Raw genomic sequence first — 26,685 nt, 5'->3', positions numbered from 1 at the left:
CAACCTTATTGATAACAAGACAAGCACTTCTCATAGAACCCTGCTTAATACATATCTTTTGCACCAAGCTTTTGGCTACCCCTTCTAATGTTTCTTTTGGTGACTTAACGTACATTTTGTAATTTCACCTCTGAAGTGCTTAGAGAGAGTTTCCCATGTTAATGGCTCTATGTAATCACCAGTTGCTATTCTTTCATTTACATAAGGTATCACATTGAAATATCACAAAGCACTAATTTCAAATAAATACTTTAAAAATAATTCATTATGAGTATGGGCGTGAAGTGTAATCACCATATATGCAAGCAGAAATTTGGGAGGCCCAAAATCTGCCTGAAATTGAGCCTTAGGTTTCTTTTACTTAATTTGGGTCAACAGCCGGCTCCTGTCATGTCGCCGGAGGCAGCTCACCAGACTGCTGCATCCAATTTCAGGTCACCTGCTTCACCAGCAGTGGTCCTCAGTTAAGTCTTTGATGGAGTAACAGAGAGGATTTATGAAGGTAGTGCTATAGATCTTGTACATACAGGCTTTCAAAGGCATCTGATAAAATACCATATAACAGACTTATTTGAAACTAGAAGCACATGGGATTAAAGGGGTGGTGGTAACTTGGGTAGGTGAAAGGCTAAGAGTGATGGTGCATGAATAATTTCTGCCTAGAAAGAAGTAAGCAGTGAGGTCCTCCATAGCTTGTTACTAGGGACTTGCCTTTTCTTGTTGTATATAAATGATCTAGGCTTGACTATTGGGAGTAAAAGTTTGCAGATGACACAAAACTTGGCAACATAGTAAATATTGAGGATAGTAAACAGCTGTCAGGAGGACTTAGATAAGCTGGTGAAACGGGTGGGCACATGGCAGATGTAATTTAATGCAGGTAAGCATGAAGTGATATACTTCAGGATGAACAACATGGAGAAGTCATATAATCAAAATTGTACAATTTTGAAGGAGGTATAAAAGCAGAGGAAGATGATGTGCGTATTCACAATCTTTAAAAGTGGCAGGCAATTTGATAATGGGGTTAAGAAAGTGCATGGGATACTTGGCCTTGTCAATAGGGGCACTGAATACAAAAGTAAGGAAATCACCCTAAAACTTTGCAATCTGATTAAGCCCCAGCTGAAGGATTGTGTACCATTCAGAACACCGGACTTTAAGAAGGATATCAAGGTCCTGGAGGATGTTTACCAGGATGACACCAGGGTTGAGGGACTTCAGTTATGTGGAGGAATTGGAGAAGCTGGGATGTTTTCTTTAGAGCAGAGTAGGTTAAAGGGAGATTTAATTGAGATGTTCAAAATCATGAGGGGGTTTCTGGCAAGTAAATGCATCTGTAATCAGTGGTCACTGATTTAAAATAATTGGCAAAAGAATTAGAGGGGGAATTAGGAGACATTTTCTTCCACATAAAAGGTTAACAGCTGGAACTTACTACCAGAAAATGCGGTGGAAGCAGATTCCATTGGAATTTGCAGAAGGCAAATTGGACACGTATTTGTTGAGGACTCATTTGCAGGGTTATGTGGTGTGCGACTAAATTGAACAACACTTTCAAAGAAGCATGTTGGGCTGAGTGGCCTTCTTCTGAGCTTTAGGATTTTATGATTCTAAGTCCAGGAAGGAGAATGGATTGTAGACTGATCACAGGCCAGAAGCTGCTCCCAGGTGGACTGTCGATCTAGGAGGGACATTCCTGCTCCTCCTGGTACTACAAGAAGGTTCTTAGAAACAAAAAATAAATCTTACCTTTTTGATGGCAGTCCCTGCTTAGGCATCAAAGCATGCTGACCACTACAGGCCTCCAAAGACTGCTCTGCTCATTACAACCCAATTTAGGAGAGGGGCCATAAAACATATGTAAGCATCCTGACAGTTGTGGTAGGTGACCACCTAAAAAATGGCCCAGGTTGTCTTTTAGGAATCTCTTGCCAGAGGACATTGGTCCATGAAACTGGCCCTCATTGAGTCTGTTTTATGCCTTTAAATGGGCACAAGGTCACATTTCTACTTCAGAGTTCCCATGTTAATCAAACAATTAGGTAATTGGGATTCTGCAATATACATTTTGCTGGTATAAGTATCAAATTAGAATGATACAATGTGGCAAAATATGTTTCTGGTTAAAATGTGGTGGATTGCTTTCATAGTAATCTAAGAAGGTGATAACGATGGCTTCTGTATCTGAGTTTTATTCTATCACCCTGAAAAGCCAGTCAGTTACAAGCCCTGCATACCCAAAACAAAATAGGATCTTAATTGTTTTGTACAGATCATCTAACTTTTCTGCCCATCAAAGTGATGAGTATCAGTGCTTGGCATGGAACTATTGCTTGCTACCCAAAATTCATATCAAACATTCCCAGGTCAAATGTAGCTATGTAGTGTAACATGCTCTCCTAACCAAGCATCCGCCTTAACTCCCAAACTATAGATGTGTGTCTTATTCCATTACCCACACACATGAATGCACATACTTCAATTTGTGTTTCATTTTGAATTTCCATACATTTAAAATGTTATGATCAAATTCTTGCATACATATTTAGCCAAACTGCCCTTTGTTCATGAATTACTTTGCATATAAATTAGTGCAGATTTGAAGTGATTATTTGTTAAGGACCATATTTGATTTTGTACTTTGCAAAAAAATAGCCTACTGAATATAACAGAGGCCAGGCACTGGTGTTCCTGAAACTTTATTTCAGACAGTGGGAGTGACTAAGGCTGCAATCTGAGTCAGAAACAAACATTTGACCAGACCTGGATATAGGAGCGGCAATGTGTCCTGACCAATTGAGCTCCCAAAGCCTAAAGGTAAGGACATCACAATTCAATAGAAACTGCAATTGCACTCTGTGTTAACTTTTTTTGTACTACTAAAAGACTTGCATTCAATAAACCTGTCTCTTAAACATCTCAAAGCACCATGCAGTGAATTACTTTGAAACATATTCATTTCTTTTTAGTCAAATGAGGCAGCATTTTTGAATGCAGTAATAAGATGAGTAACCAGATACTCTTTTCAGAGGTATTGCTTGAGGGAGAAATATTGGATAGATAGCTATCAGGAAAACACTTTGCACTTTACACATTAAGTGAGAAGACTCCACCAGCAATTCCCTTGGAGATACTCCTTCAGAAATGCAGAGAAAGCTAAGTTTATGCACATAAACAGGACACCCACCACATTTCTGGCAAAGTTATGGCAGTGGAGGGATAGTGGCTCCAAGGATGTCTACATGGGAGGTGTTAAGACTAAAGGCTCCTTCAGCCAAGGAACTCAAAGCAGCAGCATTGGTAGTCAGGGCAATCTTTGTTATCTGATGTCACTCGGTCTCTTATTCCCCTTGAAATCCTTCACAAGTGGGTCATATTGAGACAGCACCAACAATTCTCCCCTAGCTGGTGCCTAAGTTACTAAAATGGAACAAACTTGCAACCTGATCTAACTTCTAAACCGCTTTTCTCTTTATTGTAGTCACGGAATTGTTTCTAGTGTGTCTGCAGGGGCTGTCTTCCTCCTGGTCATTTTTACCTTTGAGATTGTAAGATTGCCAATAGCATTACCATTCTACACTCATAAATAACCAATTCAAAATCTCAGGTGGGCTCTCCTCACATTCACAGATGAGCATCTGGTCAATGAAGGTAATGGTAGTGGATTAGCTGTTGATTACATATCCTACCCGATGCTCCTTTCATTGACTTCAATTGCAGTGGACTTCAGAAGGCCTCTTATACAACCTGCCACAGTTCAAAATTTCATCCAATGGAAAGGGAAAATGAGATTGTGAGGACAAAAGGCAGCCAATCTGATACCACCTGTTTTACAACCTTGTGGAAGTTAGATTTCACCCTGATTTCTCTCAGTTGAGAAGGAACACATTGCAGAAGGATTGATACAGAGTTGCAGAGTTTCAGAGCCTGGGACAGCTGTAGAGAACAATTCCACACATGGATGTTGGCAAAAAATATTTAAGAAATGGCTAATTTCTGGAGCTGGGTTTGAACATACACTCTTCTAACTCAGAGGCAAGTGTGATACCACCAAGCCACAAGTGACAATGGAGAATTTTCTTTATTGAATTTATTCAACATTAAAGACATTTACAATATCGTTATCAATCCTTTGTGTCATACATTCATTCCTCATTAGATTTTAGCCACAGAAATTTAGGTCATCATTAAAGACGTTAACAACAGTCAGTACGCTGTTTATAATCATGTTTTTTTGACCATTTATTAGCTCAGAAATTAAAGTTCAAATTGCTGCCCATTACATTTCAATCTATTGAACTTTAAAATTCAGCTCGAAACATTAACCCTCTCTCTCCACAGATGCTGCCAGGCCTGCTGAGTATTTCTAGCACTTTTTTTTATTACATTGAACATTCCAAAAACTGGTTTTAAAAAAACTGTCATTTGTTTTTCCAATTTTCACCGCAAAATCCAGTCTAGTACATCATTGTACTAGAACAAATCCACAACAAAGATTTCTAATGCCAAAGAAAAGATATCACAGAAATGCACGCAAAAGAAAGTACTGAAAATTGTTATAGGTTAAATATAAAATGAATTCCCTGAATTATTTTGTGGGCCATATTCTCTGGACTCAAGAAAATATGACTCAGTTTTGTAATTATGTACTTAGGTTTTGACTTATGAAAATTAGATTGATTCATTATTTCAGGTGCTACATCTCAACCTTATTTATCGTCAGAGCAATTCTATTAAAAAGGGAGATGCACATGTACAAATATAGCATCTCAGCTTGTCATCTGCTTGGTTTGCTTGCCAATGGAAAACTCCATTCACAATAGTGGCAGGCGACAAGCATGTTGGTAATTCTTGAGGTTGAAAAATAAGGCTTTACACATCAAAGAAAACAAGCAGAGCAAAATATAATCTGAGACAGTTTAGTTCATTTCACAGCAATGAATTGAGTGCACTCTTATGTTTTCAGTTGTGTGAAAACAATTTTTGAGCAGTTGAGATGCTAAATTATATTCCCAATACAGCTGTGGGCTACGTTAATAAAAACACATTATAGGTCACATAGTTTTATAGTAACACTTGCCTGGAGGCTTGGAGAAAATAAAGCTATCAGTGTAAATGGGGAGCTGGAAATGTAGGTTCAGAGATCAAACTTGAAACAGTAAGACTGACCTGTGCTGCTGTTCTATTATGCTCAGAGGCTGCAATCCAAGCAGTTTCGTTTCAGTGCAATTATATTTCTGCATCAGCCTCATTGAAATCATCTGTCCACAAATGCTAAAAATCATGGAATGGCCAGTAAAACGTAGAGCCACAGAACAGTGTTCTTCAACAGGAACCGCTGACTAGCGACAGGAGTGGCCATGGAGAAATCATTTTAGCCACAGGCAGTAGTTTTAGTAGGAAATGCCTTGCGTACACTCACACAATACAGGTAAATGTACTTTACAAAAGTCTACTTAACAAACACTTATCATCATTCAGGAAATAAGGCACTCAATGATCAAAAACACTGGTGCACTCTTGCTTTTCATTTTATGAACACCCAGAAATGTTTAAAGTGCACACACAAACATCATGCGAATGAGTATTAAAATCCACCCCCAATGGCGGTGTCTATTATTTGTTTTTTATTTAACTAACCAGAAATGCAATTAGGCACAACCTGATTCCCATTTAGCGATATGTGGCTAATGCATCGAATGATACTGCACTATAATAACTGCTTGACAATACAATGCATTTACATCAACATCATAATCACTGTATTTTGAAGAAAATGCTTTCTTTCCTAGCATTAATACTAATAATACTAATTTTCTCTTTATCTTTTAGGACAGTATGATTAATATGTTATCTTAGATATTTAAAATGATCTGTGCAGTTAAACAAGTATTGCACTACATTAATTTGTATTTTAACTTACTTCTTTGTAATACACAAGTTAGAATCACTTCTCAGGTTCACATAGTTGCTCTTTTTCAGTAATACAATTGTTATGTCTTCATTCGTATCTCTTTTACATATTTTTAATTCAAACTCGGATATGGTAACAATGTTATTTAATTTATTTGATAAGCACCACCCAAAGCAGTATTTATTTCCCTTTAATTGGCTGGGTGCTCCAATACATACAATGGAGCTTTCAAGACAAAGCTCGAGGGGCTAAATGGCCTAATCCTGATCTTGTGTTCCTAAATTACATAATTGTAAGCACACAAGTGAAGTCAACATCTAGTTACTGAAAATGGCCAAATCAATTAATTAAGAAAAAATGTCAAACTTGAAAGCTAAGTACAAATGTAAGATATAAAACTAATAGTACTCTACATAGCATGTTAGATATTGTTAAACAGTGGATGCCTACTTAAAAGTTAATAATGCACAGGATCTACATTCGGTCCCATAGCAATCATTCATGTTTATGAGAACTATATTGCCGTGATTGTTACACACTGCTAGAGTTGTAACAAGTGTGATTAGGAGGACATTTCAAATGCTATAAGAAGCAAATGTTATGTTGTTTCAGCACATTATTCATTCACAACAATCGCATAATTATTATTTATGTTTCTAAATGCCCACTGGAACAGCAGAACTTTGTGCCACTTGTTCAGTACTAAACACACAGTTATATGAAAAAATCTTATGGAACAAATATTTTGATTTATTGTCTCTTTTCCGATTTTTTTTCCCCCTAACCTTCATCCTTTTCTGAACCAGAAACCCCTGACAGAGAGTAGTTCCACAGGTGACCGGAACCCTCTGATCTGTTATTAAGTGGCTATTCTTCAAGCATTAACAGGGACAATTTAACTGCAGGGACATCACAACTGAGCCCATTTCAGTCTTTGCCTATTGACTAATGCCCGCTTTGAGTAGATTCAGTAGACATCAGGGGTGGGAACGTTTGCCAATTCTTCTATCCCGAATGGCTCAGCGCCATTTCACTCAATGCCAAGTTATCCGCAGAGCTCTGATCAACCAGTTCAATGTTCAATTCCTTTGTCACATAATGGTCAAAATTTGAAACTTGTGATTATGTGCTACACTGGAAATTGCTACTTAATCTTTGCTTCCCTGAACTTACAGCTGAGTTCCAGATGATTCATGTGTGCTGCAAAATTGTTGACATCTTGGAAGATACACAGTGGTACAGTTTAGGTGATAAAGGGGTGCCGAATCACACTGGAAACCCACTACACTTTATTTTTAACTTCTATATGGCTTTGTAATTCTGGCAAATGAACGGACAGCACTTTAAACTACGTGCTGAGGTATTTTTTAAACAACCACGGTTGATAGAAGATACACAAATGCAACTGAGGAAGTTTTCTTTTAAATTTAGAAAGTATCGTGCAAGAAGATAATGGAAAAAGTGTAGCAAGAAAAGAATGGCAGGAACATACGGAGGGATAGATTCCTTTATCTCACAACCACCAAGGATTGAATGAATAAAAACAATTTCATACAAATCATTTCCAACTTTTGTTTATATTGACAACTTTGCTTGATGATCCTAACAATGTGGAAAATCTTACACATTCAGTTCCTCCCAACTACTGATATAGTATTTTTTTTAAATTACTGTCGTGATGAATTAAAATTCAGTCAAGTATAGGAATTAGCTTCTCAGCTGTGAACACGGGCATCAAAATGAATAGATGAATATCAAATTTGCCTGGCAATATTCTTAAGCAGAAGCAGAGGATCCAATTTTAATTGGAATATGAATTCCATTGATGCTCAGCTTACCGAAAATTTCCTATACAGAAAGAAAGTTAGGAGATAGCACAATTGACTGAGTTACTTGACTTGAATTCAGAGATGGTGGCATAGTGGTACTGTTAATAGACTAGTAATCTAGAGGTCCTGGGGACACAAGTTCAAATCCTGCCTTAGCAGCTGGTGGTTATTAAATTCAATTAATATAAAAAAAGGTAGAAAACTATCTATCATTGATTGTTGTTAAAAAAAATCTGGTTCACTGATGTTGGTTAAGAAAGGAAATCTGCCATTCTTACCTGGTCTGGCCTACATGTGACTCCAGATCCACAGCAATGTGGTTGACTCTTAACAGCCCTCTGAACAAGGGCAATTAGGGGAGGGCAATAAATGCTGGCCTTGCTAGTGATGCTCTTATCCCATGAATGAATGAACAAAAGCCTGGTCTGAGCTTTCATTCAAACTTAAAATGCCTTCAAGATACAACTGACTAGTATTCAGTTTGAAGGAGGGCAATCTTGTCAAAGAAATTATGCAGCCGTGGTGATTATAGAGCAACATTAGTGGCTGGCATGGTGGAGTTCATGATCAACACTTTCTCATCTTACCAATTGATTGAAGGCACCATGGAAATAGCAATGTGGTGAACTGAAGATGTTAAAAAGTGCTAGTTCTGGTCTTCACATTTTTAAAAGGATTTTGAGGCAGTGAAAAGAATTCAAATAAGGTTTACAATAATATTACAAGAGAAACTGAGATGTTATACTTCTCAGGAAAGACTGAACAGGCTGGGCTCTTGACTCGAGAGATGACCTGATGGAGGTCTTACGAAAGGGTTTGACTGGTTAGGCACAGAGGAAATGTTTCCACTGTGGGAATGTTCAAAAACTAAAGACCATAAATATAATATAATCATCAATAAATCTGACATTGAATTCAAGAGGAAATTCTTTACCCAGAGTGTGCTGCGAATGTGCAATGGGGAACTCACTACCACAAGTAGTTGCGTTGAATCACATTGATGCGTTTAAGGGAAATCTAGATAAACACATGAGTGAGAAAGGAATAGGAGATTATACTGATAGATTTAGATGAAGAGGGATGGAGGATGCTTGTGGAAAGAGGCCTGTGTGGAGGATAGACATCAGCATGGACTAGCTGGATAAAATGGCCTGTTTGTATGCTGTAAGTTGAACATAATTTGAGCACTTTAAATGCAACCATTACACAAAATATAATCTTCCATATATATTAGTGATAGAGGGTGCCTGAATTACAGGAATAAATCCTTTCAATAACAGTATGGAATGATAGAAACTGTTTGTACTTCTGCAGTGATTTCTTGCAATAACAGATTTTCATCCACCTTAATTAAGTTCAAAGCTGATATTTTATACTGTTAAGAGTTGCAAAAATTTTCCATACATAAATTTGTTCCTGTTAAAATATACCATTAATTGAAAAAAGCTATTAGCTACTCTTGAATGACTGTTTATTAAAACATAAAGCTCAGCTTCACCATTGATTGTCCCCAGCTCATTTTCTCTCATGAGGAAGGATTTCCCCTGAAAAGCAGAAGAATAGCTATGTAATCTTGCATTCTATTTCGTTTATCCCTGTTTGGTTGCTTTCGACAAATGACTTTCACCAATCCTGCAGCACAGGAACCATCATGTCTCAGTTTCGTGTCTCTATTCCTTACTATGCCTTCAACCTTTTTCATAACCAAATACTTATCTAGCTCTTTTATGAAGGAATTAACCAGCACAGGATCAACACATTACCTACTAGCTATGAGAATAATAAAAAAACAAACTCTTGTTTTCACTTGTTTTCTTTTCACTTTTATAACTGATACATATACAGAACTGGAGATCACGTTAACTTAGCTTCCCAAATTAATGGTTCCTTTAAATTTTCCTCTCCAAAGGAAACAATGTTAGTTTTGCAACTTAGATTTTTGAAACCTAAGGCAGAGCAGCTAGGTGAACCATGCAAACCAAGTAGGTGGCAGATTTGGCCCTGACTCTGTACTAGGTCAGCTGATCTCAACTGGACCATCAATACGGGCACTACCTTTTTTCTCATTTTCCCTTCCCTAACCCAGAACAATCACTCATGGTCCCTACTCCTGATTAATATTCCGCGACCTCAGCTGAAAATACACATGTGGGGACGTTTGGCAAGGACATGATTGAGCTCAGTTGTCATGTAACACCAGGGAAAATAGCTGTCTGTCCAACACACATCTAGACTCACGCATGAAAAATGGACAGTTGAGCTAGGCGCCAGTAGGGGCCACCCATGGAGTAAGAAATCAATGCACTGCATTACGGTTGGAGGCCAGGGCGGAGGGGGGAATAGGCAGAAAAAGGAGGAAGTCCAACACTAACACAAGAAAAAAATGGCACTTACCCATTTTCTAGGTCTACCCCTGGGTCGCTTTTCACCAGTGGGCTCAGCTTTCTAACAAAAGAATTGGAAAAACAATGTTATCTCCACATTCCGAAGTACTACATTAAAGAAGTCTTGTCACAACTTAAATACACTAGTTCACATGCCTTAATTATAAATATAAAACATTATATTATTTCGTTAATCTTATGGTATGTTCACAATTCAACTTCAATTATTCCTAACAAGTGGCTTTATTATTTTATCAGGCCACTAAATCATTTCAGTCTCCAGCAAAAGAAAAGGAACAATGTGACAACTCATCTCCTAGATTAACCGTGCTTACGGTCTAGTTTTGGGCTATTTTGAGATAGTAGCAACTATCTGACCCCCTGTACAACAAGGAGCACTTGGTCCTTTATTTATATACGCTAATAATCTGTTGTCGTGCCGATCAGAGAGAACCAAGAGTTAGTAGAAATTACATCCAACATCTTTTATTGTGCAATTGAGTAAATTGCTCAGAAGTAATTTTACATTTTAAATTAAAAGGACAAAGGTCATTGGCCCCAAATTACCATTTGTACAGTCAGTAGGTTAATCTGATAAATTCAGCAGGGTGATTAATTTTCACAGTCCAGCCTATGATGTCTAAAACTAAGTGGATCTTCTAAGTAAGTCTTAACTCTAACAGTTAACAATTAACATGTGGATTTGCAAGTCACCTGAACTGCAGGGTTATTAAAGTACTTGAAACAAGGAGACAATTGATATGGGATCTGAACCAAGAAAGGTGGAGCTTTGAGCTGTACCTTTGTACGTTGCTATGCTGGGAACAAAGGAAATTAAACCTGTGCAGTTGAAGGCAATTAACAAGACAAGGCCTTTTAAATAATTTAATGGATATAAAGTGTTCCTTAGTCATCCACCCTTTGTTAAGTAATTATTTAAATGCAACAATATATAAACCCTGGAAAGGATATCTGCCTTTCAAACTGATACAGTTAGACATCAAGATAGACCGTGTCAAAGGTTCAGGTCGGGGAGTAATTGATGGTGTATAGGACAGATAGTTTGTTGCCAGAGATTATATAACATTACCACAGTGGTACATACATTTATATTTTACCAAGGTGGTCAAAATCATTACAAAGCACAGAACCTGAGGCATTAAATATGGTGTTACAGAAATTAAATGGACTCTGAAAACATCATAGGACTAAAGGTTTTAACTCTACTTTTTGCTTTATTGGTAATAAAAGTTATTGAAGATAGTATCATTTTTACAAGTTGATGTTTAACCAAAATATAGTTGTGTCAGACCTGATTTGATTTTGAAAAAAGATGCAGATTCTAATCCAGGAAGCTAAGGTGAAAAATCAATCACAATTTCTTCCAGGACAAGGATTGAACTCAATTATTCCATTTTTGTGTTAACTGTTAAGCTAATTGCACTAATAACCTTGCATCTACAAAGATAAAGTGAGAATGACACATTTCTGAGTGTGGTGGTTGGTGTCTCCAAAAACTACGTAACATTGAGCCCAATTAAGGAAGCATTCTTTCTTTACCCATGTTTTGTATTATCGATCTCCAAATAAGTGCAGATTTTTTGGCATATGCCTGATGGACAAATCAGTGTCAAAAATGAGATTTCAGTAAGTTTTTTTTTAAAATTCTGTTTTACCAGGGGGTGGGAAATGCAGAAAAGCACTAAGCTACCATCTTTTCCTTTTCATTGATCAGTATATTCCCAATTAAAAGTACAGATCAACATCATATTTTAGTTGTTTTATATCCATTTCAATTACAAGCTCTAAGGTTTTCAAGAGAAGGCGCAATTAGAAGAACACTTCGTGCCTCCTAATTTCTGGGGACATTGGGTTCAAGGTAAACGTCAATGGAAACAATATCAGGAAGAATTAGCCAAACTAACTGTATCTGTGGGAGGTTTACAGTGAATTAAGAGATTCGCCCACCTGTTTTTTTTTAAGATTTCAAAAAAAAATCATAAACACCATGCCTCAATGTTTGTAGTCCTTTGTTAGTTTCTTCATGCCAATATTTAATGAGATGATGTACGTGTCCTTATAATTGCCTCAACAAAACCTATTTTGAAACAGCATGTATTTAATTTTAGTACTCCTGTTCAAACCCCTTCTGTTCCATATTTTTTCTCCCTCATATCCATAATGAATGTTGCTTTGTTATAGAATCTTTGGTTAATTTAAAAATTAACACTGGCTAAAAACTAGGTGCAATAGAACTGCTAGTCAATATGAAGCATATAAATTTTTCAGTAAATGGGTATTAAGAACTTATATTGTCACATTTAACTTTTACTCTGTTAACATTTCAAATGGATAAAAAACAGATTACATTTCTGTTTTGCACATTCTTAAATATTAACACAATCTTTCAGTTTCCTACCTGGTGATGCTCAGTATTTAAGGTGTTGCTTAATTTAAATATGCAGAAACCATAAAATATTGCTTATTAATGTTTGATATTACCAACAAAATATATTATTGAATTTATAATAGACAAAAGCACAGGTCAAGCTTATTCTTGTTGGGCAAAGATATGCCTATGAATCAGACATTTCTTCAGATGGAATAAACTATGATGTTATTATGAACCATTAATAATCAGTGCAGCATACTAGACAAGTCTTAATAGTAAAATATAACAAAAGAAGTGTTTCCCCTTTTCAAAGCTACTCAACTTCCTCAAACGTGAAACAGAAAATGATCCTTCCTATGGGAAGCGGTCATGGTCTCTCTACTTTAAACTTGGACTCTGCTCTGACACAGCAAACTGCAGGAAATGTGATTCAAACAACACAAATTACCAAAATGGTGTAAATCCTCTGATAATCGGAATGAATGATGGAACTCATTTGTAAACTGGATTCTGATGAATGATTGAACTCATTTGTAAACTAGTCTTCTAAGTGTGGTTAATGTTCAGAAATGTTTCCAAGTTAATCTCACCTTTTGAGCTGCTTTAGAGGGACCCTTGTTTTTGCTTCCTTTTGGTCTTCCCCTAGGTCGTTTAGGCGTAGGTGGTCCAGTCGGTTCCTATAATTTAATACGGAACAGTGGCCAGTTAAACACAGACCTAAGGAACGCTAGGTTTCAATACATTAAATTCTTTAGAAAGTGCACTAACAAAACCACACAAGCTCAATGTATAAAAGTGGTGCTTGGTGGCTTTATGCAGTTTGCTGGGATTTGTTTTCCCAAAATGTTTTAATTGTGGAAAATATTGAATGATGTATTACAGTACTGGGTTACACTTTTGTTAAAAACCATGTTTTAAATTATATATATTTATATTATATATATTTATATTATATATATATATAATATATATATACCAAAACATTATTCACCTTCTTAAATCATTGTTGTGAATATGAATCTTCACAAAGACAGCTGCTATGTAATAGGGGAGAAGTCTGAATGTTTTATTGGCAAAATAGATGTGACCTGCATACAGTATGTAACTGGACTTAACCAAATATGGCAAACTGATGTTTTAAAGCTTGCGAGAGACAAATAACTGATTTTAGTTTACATTGCACTATATTCCAAATAGTCTGATGCTGCAAGTTACTTAAAAACCCACTGATGTGAAGTGACCATTTACCAAGCCAATAGTGTGAGCTAAGTTCTGCAGAGTCAATAGGCAATCGCCATTCAAAGCGGGGATGGTCAAGTTTTCAACTAATAGATCTAATGAAAAACTTTAATCTCGTTGGTTGAAGGAGCTCGGACCTTTAATATTTACACCTTGAGTCGGCCCTTTTCAACTGGATTCTCCATAAAACTCAAGATAACGGGGAGGAACGCTGCAAACTCTTGTGCGCTTAGCTAAGCAGCATTTTCAACAACACGGAGACATTTAATATTAAGAGAACGTGTCAAATCCAAGCGGAAGGAAAGGTCTGTTCGGACATTTGTTTGCTTCTTAAATAAACCACTGCCCCGCAGCTTCATGATCTGGGCACACACCATATTATAAAACAGCCTATCCTTACAGGACGTCCTGATTGCTATATATATATATATATATAAAGCAACCAACACTGGAAATAAGGGACAAAAATGGGGGGGTCGTGGTGGTTTAGTCATTGGGACTGGCACAAAAACAGTTATTTCACTTGCACAGAGTGGAGTATAAGCAGACTGTGCCCAATAATGAAAAAGTGCCTCGTTCTTGTTGTGGACAATCTGGAAATACTGTATTTGCATAAAATAAGGTCCATTACTACGGTCCTGAAAGTGCTCGGAGAAGGGGCAGACGGTAATATCATAGTTTCTAGCGCGGAAACAGTGCGGCAACGTAACATTGGGAAAGACTCCCTGCAAAACCATGGGAAAAGAAACCTTTGTGGCAGCCACGTAAGAGAGAGAGAGAGAGAGAGGGCGAGTGTGTGTGTGTCCCACAAGACATCAAATTAGGCGGGATTTTCAGATCCTTTTTTTAAATGGGTGATTCTTGAAAAACAAGAAACTAACTAGCCGGCTATTACAGGGGAGTTCCAAACGCCTTGGAAGACATGAATGTGCAACAGGTAACACCGGTAACCATCCTTCATTCAGTTTATTATTATTCGCGTTTGCTTTTATTATTGGTAGCTCTGGCAGGCGGATTTAACGTTACAGTCACCCAGAGGTCATTGTTTGAAAGTGTTTCCTAACCTACATTAAACACATCCACTGAAAAGTCTTCATCGATAACTCTGGTTTTCAGCAAATTCTCAAACTGAGCAGCATCCACTGCAGAACTAAAGCCAGAGAGAGAGAGAGAGAGATTAAATGAAAGGATGGCAAGTTTCGCAGCAAACACAAGCCAAGCGCACCAAGGCAGTCCTAATCCTAATCCTGTATGTTCCTATTCAGTTTATTAAAAAAAAGACAACTTTTCATCAGAAAAAAAAATCGCATAATACTGACTTGCTGCTGTTTCTTGGGTCTTCCCCGACCTCTCTTCTGCGGTGTCTCTGCAGGCTGTTCCGGGGGAGTCGATGACTGGCTCGGTCCTTCACCTCTTGTGCTCATTGTGGCTTCTGACACACTGGCTCTTTCCAACAGGTTAACACAAGAAGCAGAAACACCGGACGTCCTGGTGTTGAATGTGATGAGGAGGAGGCAAAAAAAAAGAAATGGAGGAGGGAATGGGATTGAGGGGGGTGGGGGGTGGGTGGGGGGCGTTGGGGGGTAAGAAACTAGGGCAAATTGCAGGATGCTACAAAAGATTCAAGTCCTCGTAGTGGGTACCGCTGTTTTTTTTAATACCCTTCTGTTGTTGTAATTTTAACGGGGATTAGCTGTGAACCGAGGCAATTATAATCTGCCGGGACAGCACACAACTGAAATCGGGGCTCTACAGTTTGCTGCCAATGACCATACTTTATGTAAACTAATAAACGGCGGGGACAGAGCGCGGCAGCCGGGTGTACAGGAGTTTCAATGAAAGCAAAGAGTTACCGGGTCTATTATTCCTCTCCAGCCCACAGAATGAGAATGGGTTAAAAAAAAAACACCTTTCCCCGTGGCTGGAAATAGGAGGGAGGGAGGGAGGAAGGTGGGGTTGAAAAAGAGAAAAGGGGAGGTGGAGAGGGGAGGTGAGGGGGTGGGTAGGGGTGGGGGGGGGGGGATGAGGCAGGACGCAGGGAACTAGCGATCAGTTCGGACAAGAGCCAGATAAAACATGAGGAATTCACCAACACTGGGGGAAAGCAAGCCCACAGTCAAGGGAGCTCACGTGTCCCGGGCTCAGGCACTCTGTAACAAAGCCTCCTCTGAATGGCTGAAATCCAACAGGTTACTTAAATACACACCGTCGGATCAGCGCAGAACATTCCGAGGGGACGGGTGCTTTACAAAGTTTTTACATTTGTATAGAGATATACCGCAGCGCTTCAACCGGGGGGGGGGGGTACCCAGTATAGCTGGCCGAACTGCAGTTTCGGTGCTTCCCCCCCCCCCTTCCCCAGTTGCAATCTTCTGCTATTATAGCGAGTGGCATTGGGGGCTGCTGATCGCTGTACAAAGGGCACTGGGGAGAGGGAGGAGGGGAGACAGAAGTGTCTCCCCCTATTCTTTCAATCCACATAAAATCAAACACTGCTCCAAATTTTGCACAATAAGCAATTTGCTGATTTCACCCCCCCCCCTCCCCAAAATATAAGCACTTTTAATATAAATCCTGTTATTATAAATAGTATGGTTGGAACAGTATTGGTGAATTATTTAGACGATTAAACACACACACACATATGTATATGTGTGCAGCTAAAGTTTGCGATTGTGTGCAGATGAGGAGGGAGCATCTTCCTCTCTAGATGTGGTGCACTGTGCACTCTCTAAAAGCTGCATGTGCTTTCTCGACCTCCAACAGCCAAGCGGCACTTTGATCTGCGCCGCTCAACGACATGAAGTGAGATCAATTACAGAGGAACAACAGTGACAAAGAATTCGCTGCTTTACGTGAAGGCAGTTTCCCACGATCGCCGAGTCAGTTCAGAACAAGGAATTTGGATTTCTCCCTGTCCTCTCTGTCTGCCACACAATAGCGAGGAAAGTTGCTGAGGTTGGTGGTGGTGGTGGTGGGGGGGGGGTATAGAGAGAGAGAGAGAGAGAAAGACATGAATTTCTGTGCCTCGTCGGGGAGAGGAAGAGGGAACACAGACAGACAAGTTTACAGTATGTGAACTTTACGCGTTGATTGTTGCAAAAAATAAACAAAAAAAAGTAAAGGCGTTTCGCAATCATTCGGCCGAGAGTGAGTGGCTGGTAAAACGAGTAACTGTGCGAACTTTACAAAAAGATCTTACTGCTCCCCCCACACACCACCACCACCCCCCCAAAAAAAAATATCCGCGGTTAATCTGTCATTCGCAGATCAACTTCATTCACAAAAAAACCCAGCACGGGACCCCCAAGAAGCAGGACGGGAAAGTTTGCCCGCCCGTCTGCTCTGGACTCCTCCCCTTGCAGACTGCATGGCGTCAGCGCTTGAAACGAATGAAATGATCATGCTGAAAAAAAAACTAATCAATAGCCATTGCCATAAATTACTGCAGGAAGTGCTAAAAAAAAAACATGAATTCCTGAAAGAAGACCGGCCGTACCTCTGGCATGTATCGCTCGGAAAACGACATTGGGTAATCATAGATAAGGCTTTTATTTTACCCACTCACCCCAGAAATGAAAACAGTTGGTTGGTGCAATTGCAACTTGAAAGCCTTTCCTACATTTGAGCGGTGGGGGGGGGAGGCTCTGCTTCTTCTGCCCCTTTACAAATTAAATCCTGACAAGGAAAGGACTTCCTATCCCCGTTTGATTGCTCTAATTGCTTAAAATCCAAACTGTATGGGTGTGGAAATGTAAACTTTAACAAGAGGGATCTATTTCCTGATGGTCCTGCTTCGAACTGAATCCGTTGTCTAGTATTTTATAATGTCACTTGTTTGACATCAACAATCGATTTTGGAGGGGGGGGGGGGGGTTGGGGCTTGTGGGGGAGGGGAGGAGTGGGTTTGCCCACAGCTTTAAAACATTTACTTGGGCGTGTTAACAAGCGTGATGGTTGCTGCTTCTATTTATGACAGCGATGGTGGACTGTGCTGTCACATTAAATATGTTTATTTCCTGTCTTTTGGCTCTGTAGGGCTGCCGAGGAAATGTCAGCATAGGCTATGCAGCAGGGGAAAGGATTATTAGGAAGCATGGTGTGCCACACGCATAGACACTGAAAGGTGGGGCCACACCAAGGGAAAGCAACCATCTCCCCCCCACCCCAAAACCCACCCAACAGAATGTTTGGCGTTACATGTCATTCCCCGAACGGTGTTAACATTATCTTGTAAAGCTCAAACTGTGATATAAAATGCCAGTTTTCCTTTGCAAACACATAATTGCTGTTTTTTAAAAATATATTAACTGAAAAACAAAAAGCCACTTCTTTTTCCCTCAATCAAATCTCATTCATTCACTAAGTCTTTGCCTCTCAGCTGGCACTGTAATGGGAGCCCCCCCCCACCCAGTGTTCGAAAGACGCTGGTGACCTGGAGCAAGTTTTACCTAATGGCAGAAACAAAGAGAAGGGCACAGCTTAGCTCCTCGCTTTATCCAACGAATTCATATGTAAACACACAAACACGATTCTATCTAGGGTGCAAATCTGCAGATACTTGAGGAGGGAGGGGGAGGAGATGGACCAGGAGACAGGGGCGCTGTTTTTAAAGTTTCAAGTGTGCTTGTTTTTATTTCAGTGAATGGTAGTCTGAAACATTTTGTTTTATCTGATGGAGAAAACAACCCGAGGGATGAACAAAAGAAACTTTCAACGCCACCACATATGGATTTACACAAAGCACAAAGGGACCATCTATAAACATAAAGCAAGAGCAAGGGAGGAGCCAACATGTTAAAGAAAAGTGTCGCTCAGATAGAACCTCTAACCCTGAACTTTTTGTTTGCACATGTCAACCAACTTGTTTGTTCGTAAACAAACCCATGCTGAACGCTCTCTCCCCTTGTGCAACACTCGGTTCCATTTCTCATAATCTCCCCTCATCGTTATGGAGACAGAATGATTTATACATATGAGCGTTTCTTTTTCACGAACACATTCATTTCATGAAGCCCCTCTCCCATACCCCATCACGCCGTGCTCGGTTTAAATTGTCTTTTTTTGGAATCTGATCCTTGATTCAAAATGGCATTGTTAATTTTGCATTTCGCCGGTGGATGGTGTGAATTTGACAGCAATGCGGACAATGTAACTCCAGAAAGATGTTTTTTTTTAAAAAATGCCAAGGTTCCCAATGTCATCTTACTGATGTGTACGTTTTTATGTACTTAACACATTTCAAAAACGAATTAAAATGCATAATCGCAATTAGCAACAAATATAGCTGCTTTGCAGAACTATATGCATGTTAAAACCATCAGCAACCAGGAATACGCCATTCCTTCAATACGCCTCGGCTTCCTTTGCAGAAAAAAGTCTCCACGTGGTATGTTTTTAAAATCATAATGTATTGCTACAAAGACATTTTTCAGAGTCCCAGGAGAGAAGGCTGTGGACAAAAACCTTAGTATGTCTAATAATGCTCTTGTTGTTTTGAGAGTTTCAGTTTCTTAAAGATCTATTCGGGACTTTGTAGAGAGGGAGGAAAACGGCTCCAGCAGCGATAGTTTTTTCTGGGGGGGTGGGTGGTGTAATTTGTGATTGTGAAATTGGCTTGAAAAATACGCCAAAGGAATTGTTCACCTTTAAAATGCCCAAAGATTGCCTGCAATTAGACATGTACCGAGATAGATTTTCAGTTTATTTTGTAGAGTGCCATTTTAAAAAATATCTATACCTATATCAATCTATAGATAACTTTGCCTGTAGGTACAGCTTATTGTGCCTGTACACGTATCATCTTGTGCTGCAACTGCTGCCCTTTATAATTAACCATAGTAGTAGGGTCAGTTCCATTTAAGTGAATATTTATGTTAACTGAATAGAAATTGGGGAAGCTCGTTTTCTGCCTAAGTCTGTTTTCTTTAAAAAAAAGTTAAATGAATTCCTTTATTTCAAACAGGGTTTGCATTGTGAGTATAAGAAAAATAAAATAAAAGCAGCATAAACGTTTCCTATTTTATAAATCTATTGCTGTCAAACATGTAGCAGAATTATTGCATTTGAACATGGATTTTAATGTGAATTTCTGCTATGTAAATAAATTGCGCTATGTAAACCAGGTTCATTGACTGGTTCTCTGTCCCCTGTATACTCTGCAGCTTTACATTTGGATTTGTTGTCAATTTCCATGTAACTCAAAGTTAAATTACTGTTGGGGCAAACATATTAGTTCTTAATTTGTTTGGAGTGCAAGTTCCCTTTGGCTAGTGGTGTCTGTGGTATAATGTAAGTGATTTGAACAGATACAATACAATAACAGGAATACTAATAAAAGCTTGGTGTAACCAATGGTTTGCAATCTCCAGTCACGCTCTGACTTGAGGAAATCCTAATGTTTGTGATGGATTGGTAATTTGATACTACCAGTGGAAGCACTAAATCAGGGTAGACATGCATGTGAATGCAGCATAATTTCCATTTTGCTCAAATTGACAGTAACTGAGGGTGATTTTGTATTGTAAATGTGGGTATTACATTGTTTTCTTGTAGTGACTTAGTTACCCTCAATTCCATAACTCTTGTGTTGTTTTGCCTCCCTATTAGACAACAAATGGATAACCCATACATTTTTCTGGCATAACACCAACAATACCTAGTCACTCTGCTCAGTTCCCTCCAGAAACCATGGCTGCAATTCCAATCACCCATCCCAGCTGCTGCTTCAGACTGAACTTAATGGGACTCTATATCAGTCATCTCTTTAACCCACTACACAGCTTCAAATCCCACATTTATCCACCAACAAGGCAGCCTGTTTACATCTCTGCAATACCACATGCCTCTGGCTCTCCCTATTCCTATCACAATTGGAATTCTCATCCTTGCCATCATCATCTCCGGGTTCAACTTCTTTATGGCTTCCCAAGCTCCATTTTTTATGGATTTGAATTCCTCCAAAATTATGCCGTCTTTGTTCTGCACTAAGTTTACTGACTTTTTACTAAGTCCCAATCACCTATCATTCCTAACCCCTAACACATTAATTAGAACATTTTCCTAAACTCTTTGAAAACCTCATTCTACCCTGCCTCTGAAACCTCATGCCATATGTTCCAGGCTGCACCCTTTGCTCTTCTGTCTCTAGTCCGCAATGCATGCCTTCTGCTGCTCCATTATGGTCATTTTGCTATTGCATCCTTGAATTCTCTTCTCATAAAAAATATCTTGCTACATCTCTCCTAATTTTCAAAACCTCGTAAAATCCTAACTCTCCAGCCATATATTTGCTCACCTCCCTTAACCCTTCCTTCAACTCATGCTTGGTATGTGTTCTCTTCCCTACACGCACATTATAAAGCATCTTGGGATTGAAGGTGCTATGTTAAAAGCGTTATATAAATGCAAATTGTACTTAAGTTTCCTCCAAGTAGCAGAACTAGCTCTGCAGCAGACTTCAGATCATTAAACTCAAGGCATTTCACCACTGCCTAATTGTTTTGCTGCTGTTTACAGAGTGAAATCTTGTGCTTTGCTTTTATTTCATTTCCACTGACAAATGTCATCAATGGAAATGTGGATGACCGTATATCCACATTTATTTTCCTGAAACTGACTCCCTTAAGTAGCACATTTAGTAGCATGGCATCACTCCTATATTCAATATAGACACCCACCTTTAAATTTTTTGCAGAAAAAGCTGAAGGATATCATTTAATGCCTGTCAGTCACCATATTTTGTTGGCTGGAGGTACATGGAGAAGGTCTTGTATCAGGTACTATCCGTATTTACATTACTACAACTTGTACATTGTATAGCTGTATGAAACCAAGAGGGGGCAGTTGATACTGCACCAGTCTGTGGAGATATAGATGTTCCCATTGGTAAGTGAAGTCCGTATTATGAAGTTATGAAGGTAGTGTAAAACATGCAAGATCAAGATGGAAATGGTTGAGTTCACCTTGCACGTCGGTCTAAACTACAGAGTGAGTTAGTTCAATAAAATGACCTTTTCATGTTCCCATTCCATATATTATTGAAAACATAGACCATATCAATCAGGACAATCAAAGGACACTTACTATAAGTTATTTTGGGCTTATTTATAGTTCCTTCTGTTTTATATATCAAAACATTTCTTCAGAATTTTTTGATAATTATTTCTGGAACCAATTAAAAAGTGATAAGGAACCAAGACAATCAGATAAAAAAAATTGTTACATTTCTATTTAGAATGAGAAAAAATGTGAAACTACAATTACTTCATCCTCTGCTTCACTGGCTTTTGGTTTATTAATCAATTTGGAAACTTTTTACTTCTCAAGTATCCAGTGCATTGCAGTCTTCCATTTCCTTCCCATGGTTATTTTAAGTAATTGTGCTTCAAAAGATTTTTTTCCAAAGCTTAATGAGTGAGAACAGTTTTAATCAAGAAATAAAAAGAGCAATATTAAAATCTGTACAAAGCCTGTCGGTGCTGGTGCCACAGAAAAATATCAGAAACTGAATGCAGAGCTCTACTTACAAGGTAACACCATTATCCAAACTGCTAAGATCTAACTGTCCAGTTTAAACAATTGAATGGAATCCTGTGTCTAAGTGAACTTAAAGTATGATAATTAAATTACATTTTGAAGATACTTATAAGTTGAGCTTGGTAGCTCAAAAGGAAAGTTGAGCAATAAAAATACACTATTTCTAATTGGCTATTTTTAAATATAGGAACAGTACTTGATTCCTAGGGTTGCACAACAAAGTGCAATCATTTGGGAGTGGGGGGTATAGCATTCATAAATTATGCTTAGATACATTGCAATATCCTTTGAGATACATTAGTTTGAGTAGAATTCAACTTGCACTATTACAAAAAAGATGAGAGAAAAGAATTGTTTTGCCCCCCCTTAACATAAGTTCTACTTTTCGTTAGGCACAACTAGCTGTGGTAATGAACTGTTTGATTTTCATTCGTGCTAATCAAGGCACGCAAGACCAATTACAATTTTCTGCCTCTTTAGCCCTTGGTATCTTTGATTGCAAGTGATCATCTGACTTTACAATTGTTTATTGTAGCTAGACATAAGGAAACGTGTTTTGCAGTGTGCACCATGCGCTGTAGTAGGACAATATAAATTACAAACATCTGATGTTACATATAGTGGTGCTGAATATGTGGGGAGATTATCTATTTTTTCAACATTGAATGTTGATTGGAAGGAATCTATTTAAGCAATTTGTATTTGAGATGGTTGAGCCATTATAGCTGAGATACCAGACTTTGCCTGATAACCCACAATCCATTAGATTGATACCCACAGCTTATCTGTATACCGGTTGGAATTATGTAATTTGTGGATCTTCCTATTTCCTGTCAGCAGCTGATAAGTGACAGGTCCTGACAATATCTTTTAGGTCAAACACAAATAAAATAAATGCATGAGCTGATGGTTAAATGGGCAAACACCTCCTTCCTTTAGCCAGTGAAACTCCACCAACTTGATATATAAGACTTAAAATCTTTGAAGAAACAATAAAAATAATTTGAAAACTATTTATTGTCATCATTTGATAACATTTCAAAGCAAATATTTAAAGATAATTAAGTGCATTAGCAAATTTTGCCATTATTAAATTTAAACAGTAAACAATTGAAAACTCTGCAGAACTTTTCTCATGTATCCAATTGAGTTAGGGTGTACTTATACTACAACTTTCCTATAATGGAAAGTCATTTTAGGTGCATAACTACACAAAAATATTAGTTTCTAATGTCAATTGGTGTGAGGTCCCTGTTGGGAGTTGGCTGCAATATAATGTAGGTTATGCCTATCTCATAAATACAACAGTGTGAAATAGTTAACACTTCATGATCAACTGAAAAATATTAGATAGGATATGCAACAAACCAATCCAGCACATTACTGCATCCACTTACCTCAATTATGTATAGTTTATGGTATGTTCCTCAATAATCTAGTTTGATAAAATGTTATATTAAAGGGCCAGACTTATGGTATGTATTGCTATTCTGACATGATCATCTACATCATGCTGTCTGTAATATATTCAATTTGTACACTAAAACTGTAAATATAAAATGAATGCAATTAGTTTTAAAAATTAGATTAAAATATATAATATGAAGAATGTTCTGATACTGAAGGTAAATTCAATCTAGTAATTTATGCTTTCAGTTCTTTTAATGTTTAAAAAGCAATTAATTTTCCTTGCCTAGGTTTATGATGTCATCAAATTTAATTCATTTAAGTCAGTTTATGGGCAGTTATCATCTTTAATATATACTTAAAAATAGTTTGTTTGCACACATCTATTAAAAACCTACTCTCTGCTTACACATTTTGGGGTCAGTTTTTTTCCAATATAAATTCCTGCGTCTACACTTATAATGAAAAAGGCCAGCATTACAGCAGTGGTGCTGTAATGTTCCAGTTTTGAATCTCTCAGCTCCTCAGTTTCCACTGCATAAAAACACCTATGTTTCAACCCATTTTGCTGGAATAATTTTCTTTAGCTTTTTCTACAGGTTTTTATTTCAAAATTATTTGTAGAAAAACTAAAGGATACATTTCAAAATTTTAATGAGGTAAATTTCACGTTGAGTTCTTATAAATAGAACTTATGTGCGCGAGCAAGTGAGAAATTACATCATAATGACTACACACCTTGTGGAGTTTGTTTTGTGTTCTACACAATTAGAGAAAGCATATTATTTTGTCAGCTTTTACAGATAATAGAATAATTACTGACAATTGTAAGACAGAATAAGACGATTAGAAATGTAAACATCCCATTTCTGGTACCTGTGAAACACAGTGAGAGAAAAAGACACAAACAGACAGTGTCTTTTCATTCTACTTTGAGTTCTTTTCCCACAAAGTTGAACTTCAAAACCAACCAATGTCTCAACATGAAATTAGACAGGAAGGTATAGTTGAAGGGAAGCAGGTGTGGTTAAGGATGAAGGGGCCTCTTACCTCTCACTACCCATTCTTGGATGGAAGTGATGGGGTCATGGTTGGAGAATTGGGGCGATTTGAGTGATTATAGGCAGTGGAGATCTAATAGCCAGTCCAGAGACATGGATGGCTTCATGCTGACCAAGGTAAGGAACTAACCATTCCAGGGTATTTGGTGTTTTGAAAAGGCAGTCAAAATGCTAAAGGAAGTGGGGTCATCCAGATAATAAAGAATGACAAAAGGACAGAAGTGAGGAAGAATCCAGGTTGAAAGAGCAGGAAGTAAAGTCAGTATGGTTGGAAATGAGAAATAGCGAGGGTCAGAAAATGCTGGTGGAAGTAGTTTATCGGCTCTCTAACAACAGCAATACTGTTAGACAGAATACAAATTGAGAAAGAGGAGCTTGTAATAAGGGCAGTACAATATTTCTGTGGAACTTGAATGTTCATATAAACTGGACAAATCAAATCATCAGAAGTAGTTTGAAAAATTAGTTCATGGAATGCATTTAAGACAGTTTCCTAGAGCAATATGTATGAAACCAACCAGGAAAGAGGCCATTTTACATTTTGTTTTCTGTAATGAAACAGGGTTAATTAGTAATCAGTAAGGGATCCTCTGTGAAGGAGTGATCATAATATGATGAGTTTCGCATTGAGCTTGAGAGTGACATACCTAGCCTGAAACTAGAATACTGAACTTAAATAAAAGCCAATTGCATAGGTATGAGGGGCAAAGGTCGATTGGGAAATTAGGTTAAAAGGTAAGACAGTAAATGAGCAATGAGGAATATTTAAATAAATATTTCATAATTATCAACAAATTTACATTCCATTGAGAAATTAAAAGTCCATGGGAAAAGAGATCCATCTGTGACTTATAATATTGCGAAGAAGGGGAGTAAGCCTGAGGATTGGAGAGTTCTAGATACCAGCAAAGGATGACAAAAAAATGGATAAAGAAGAACAAAATGGAATATGACAATTAACTAGCCAGAATTATAAAAACAGTTTGAAAGAGCTTCTATGAGTAAATAAAATGGAAGCGAGTAGCAAAAGTAAACATGGGTCCTTTAGAGACAAAGGAGAAATTATAATGGGGAATAAGAAAATGGCAGAGATATTAAGCAAATATTTTGTGCCTGTCTTCACAGTAGAAGGCACAAGAAACATACCCGAAATAGTGGGAAACCAAAAGTCTAATGACACTGAGGAATATAAAGTACTTAATATTAGTAAAGAAAAAGTACTAAAGTTATAAATGGGACTGAATGCCGAGAAATTCCCTGGACCTGAGTACCTACATCCTAGAGTTCTAAAAGAGATGGCTGCAAAAATAGTGGATTTACTGGATGTGATCTTGCAAAATTCTCTAGATTCTGGAACAATCCCTGTGGATTGTAAGGTAATAAATATAATACTGCTATTCTAGAAAGGAGGGAGAAAGAAAATGGGAACTACAGGACTGATATCAGTCATCAGGAAAATGCTAGAATAAAAACAGAAAATGCTGGAAAAACTCAGCAGGTCTAGCAGTATCTGTGGAGAGAGAAACAGAGTTAATATTTCGAGTCCATGTGACTTCTTCAGAGCTGAAGAGGAAAATGCTGGAATCTATTATTAAGCAAGCAATCATAGGGCACTTAGAAAATCATAATATGATTAGGCACAGTCAACATGGTTTATGCAAAAGAAATCGCTTCTGATAAATCTATTAGAGTTTTTTTGTGTATGCAGCAGGGTAGATTAAAGCTCCCGATAGGTCCTTTCCTTGCCACACCACATCTTACCTGAAAGTACAGAAAAACAGAGATAGAACCAGAAGATAACAGAGAAAATAAGAGGTTGGAAAAGAGCAGCAGGAGAAAATAAAGAACAGAAATAAAGGACAGAATTCAGAAGAGAAGGGACTGAGTGGAACAGCAATAGGAAGACAACATATACCAT

General features: G+C 38.0%; 1 protein-coding gene and 1 long non-coding RNA gene across 2 annotated transcripts in view; one reads left to right on the top strand and one right to left on the bottom strand.

The window, feature by feature from the left end:
* Positions 1 to 15,238, bottom strand: part of hmga2 (high mobility group AT-hook 2) — a 135,987-nt gene extending 120,749 nt beyond the window's left edge. Inside the window, exons 1-3 of the mRNA XM_078567963.1 lie at positions 15,081 to 15,238; positions 13,113 to 13,199; positions 10,141 to 10,191 (exon numbers count right to left, since the gene is read on the bottom strand). Of these exons, the coding sequence (XP_078424089.1) occupies positions 10,141 to 10,191; positions 13,113 to 13,199; positions 15,081 to 15,185 (243 nt within the window). The 5' untranslated portion in view covers positions 15,186 to 15,238. The remainder of the gene's footprint in view (positions 1 to 10,140; positions 10,192 to 13,112; positions 13,200 to 15,080) is intronic.
* A 1,887-nt stretch (positions 15,239 to 17,125) lies between these two features.
* On the top strand, positions 17,126 to 19,887 carry LOC144696551 (uncharacterized). The gene is made up of 2 exons (XR_013580192.1): positions 17,126 to 17,293; positions 18,404 to 19,887. It is a non-coding gene; the product is annotated as an uncharacterized LOC144696551 (long non-coding RNA).
* Positions 19,888 to 26,685: the final 6,798 nt, after the last annotated feature.

The sequence above is a fragment of the Cetorhinus maximus genome, chromosome 22 (assembly GCF_964194155.1).
Source record: "Cetorhinus maximus chromosome 22, sCetMax3.hap1.1, whole genome shotgun sequence".
NCBI lineage: Eukaryota > Metazoa > Chordata > Chondrichthyes > Lamniformes > Cetorhinidae > Cetorhinus > Cetorhinus maximus.
The sequence above is the reverse complement of the archived record's forward strand: the minus strand, read 5'-3'. Positions and strand labels throughout refer to the sequence as shown.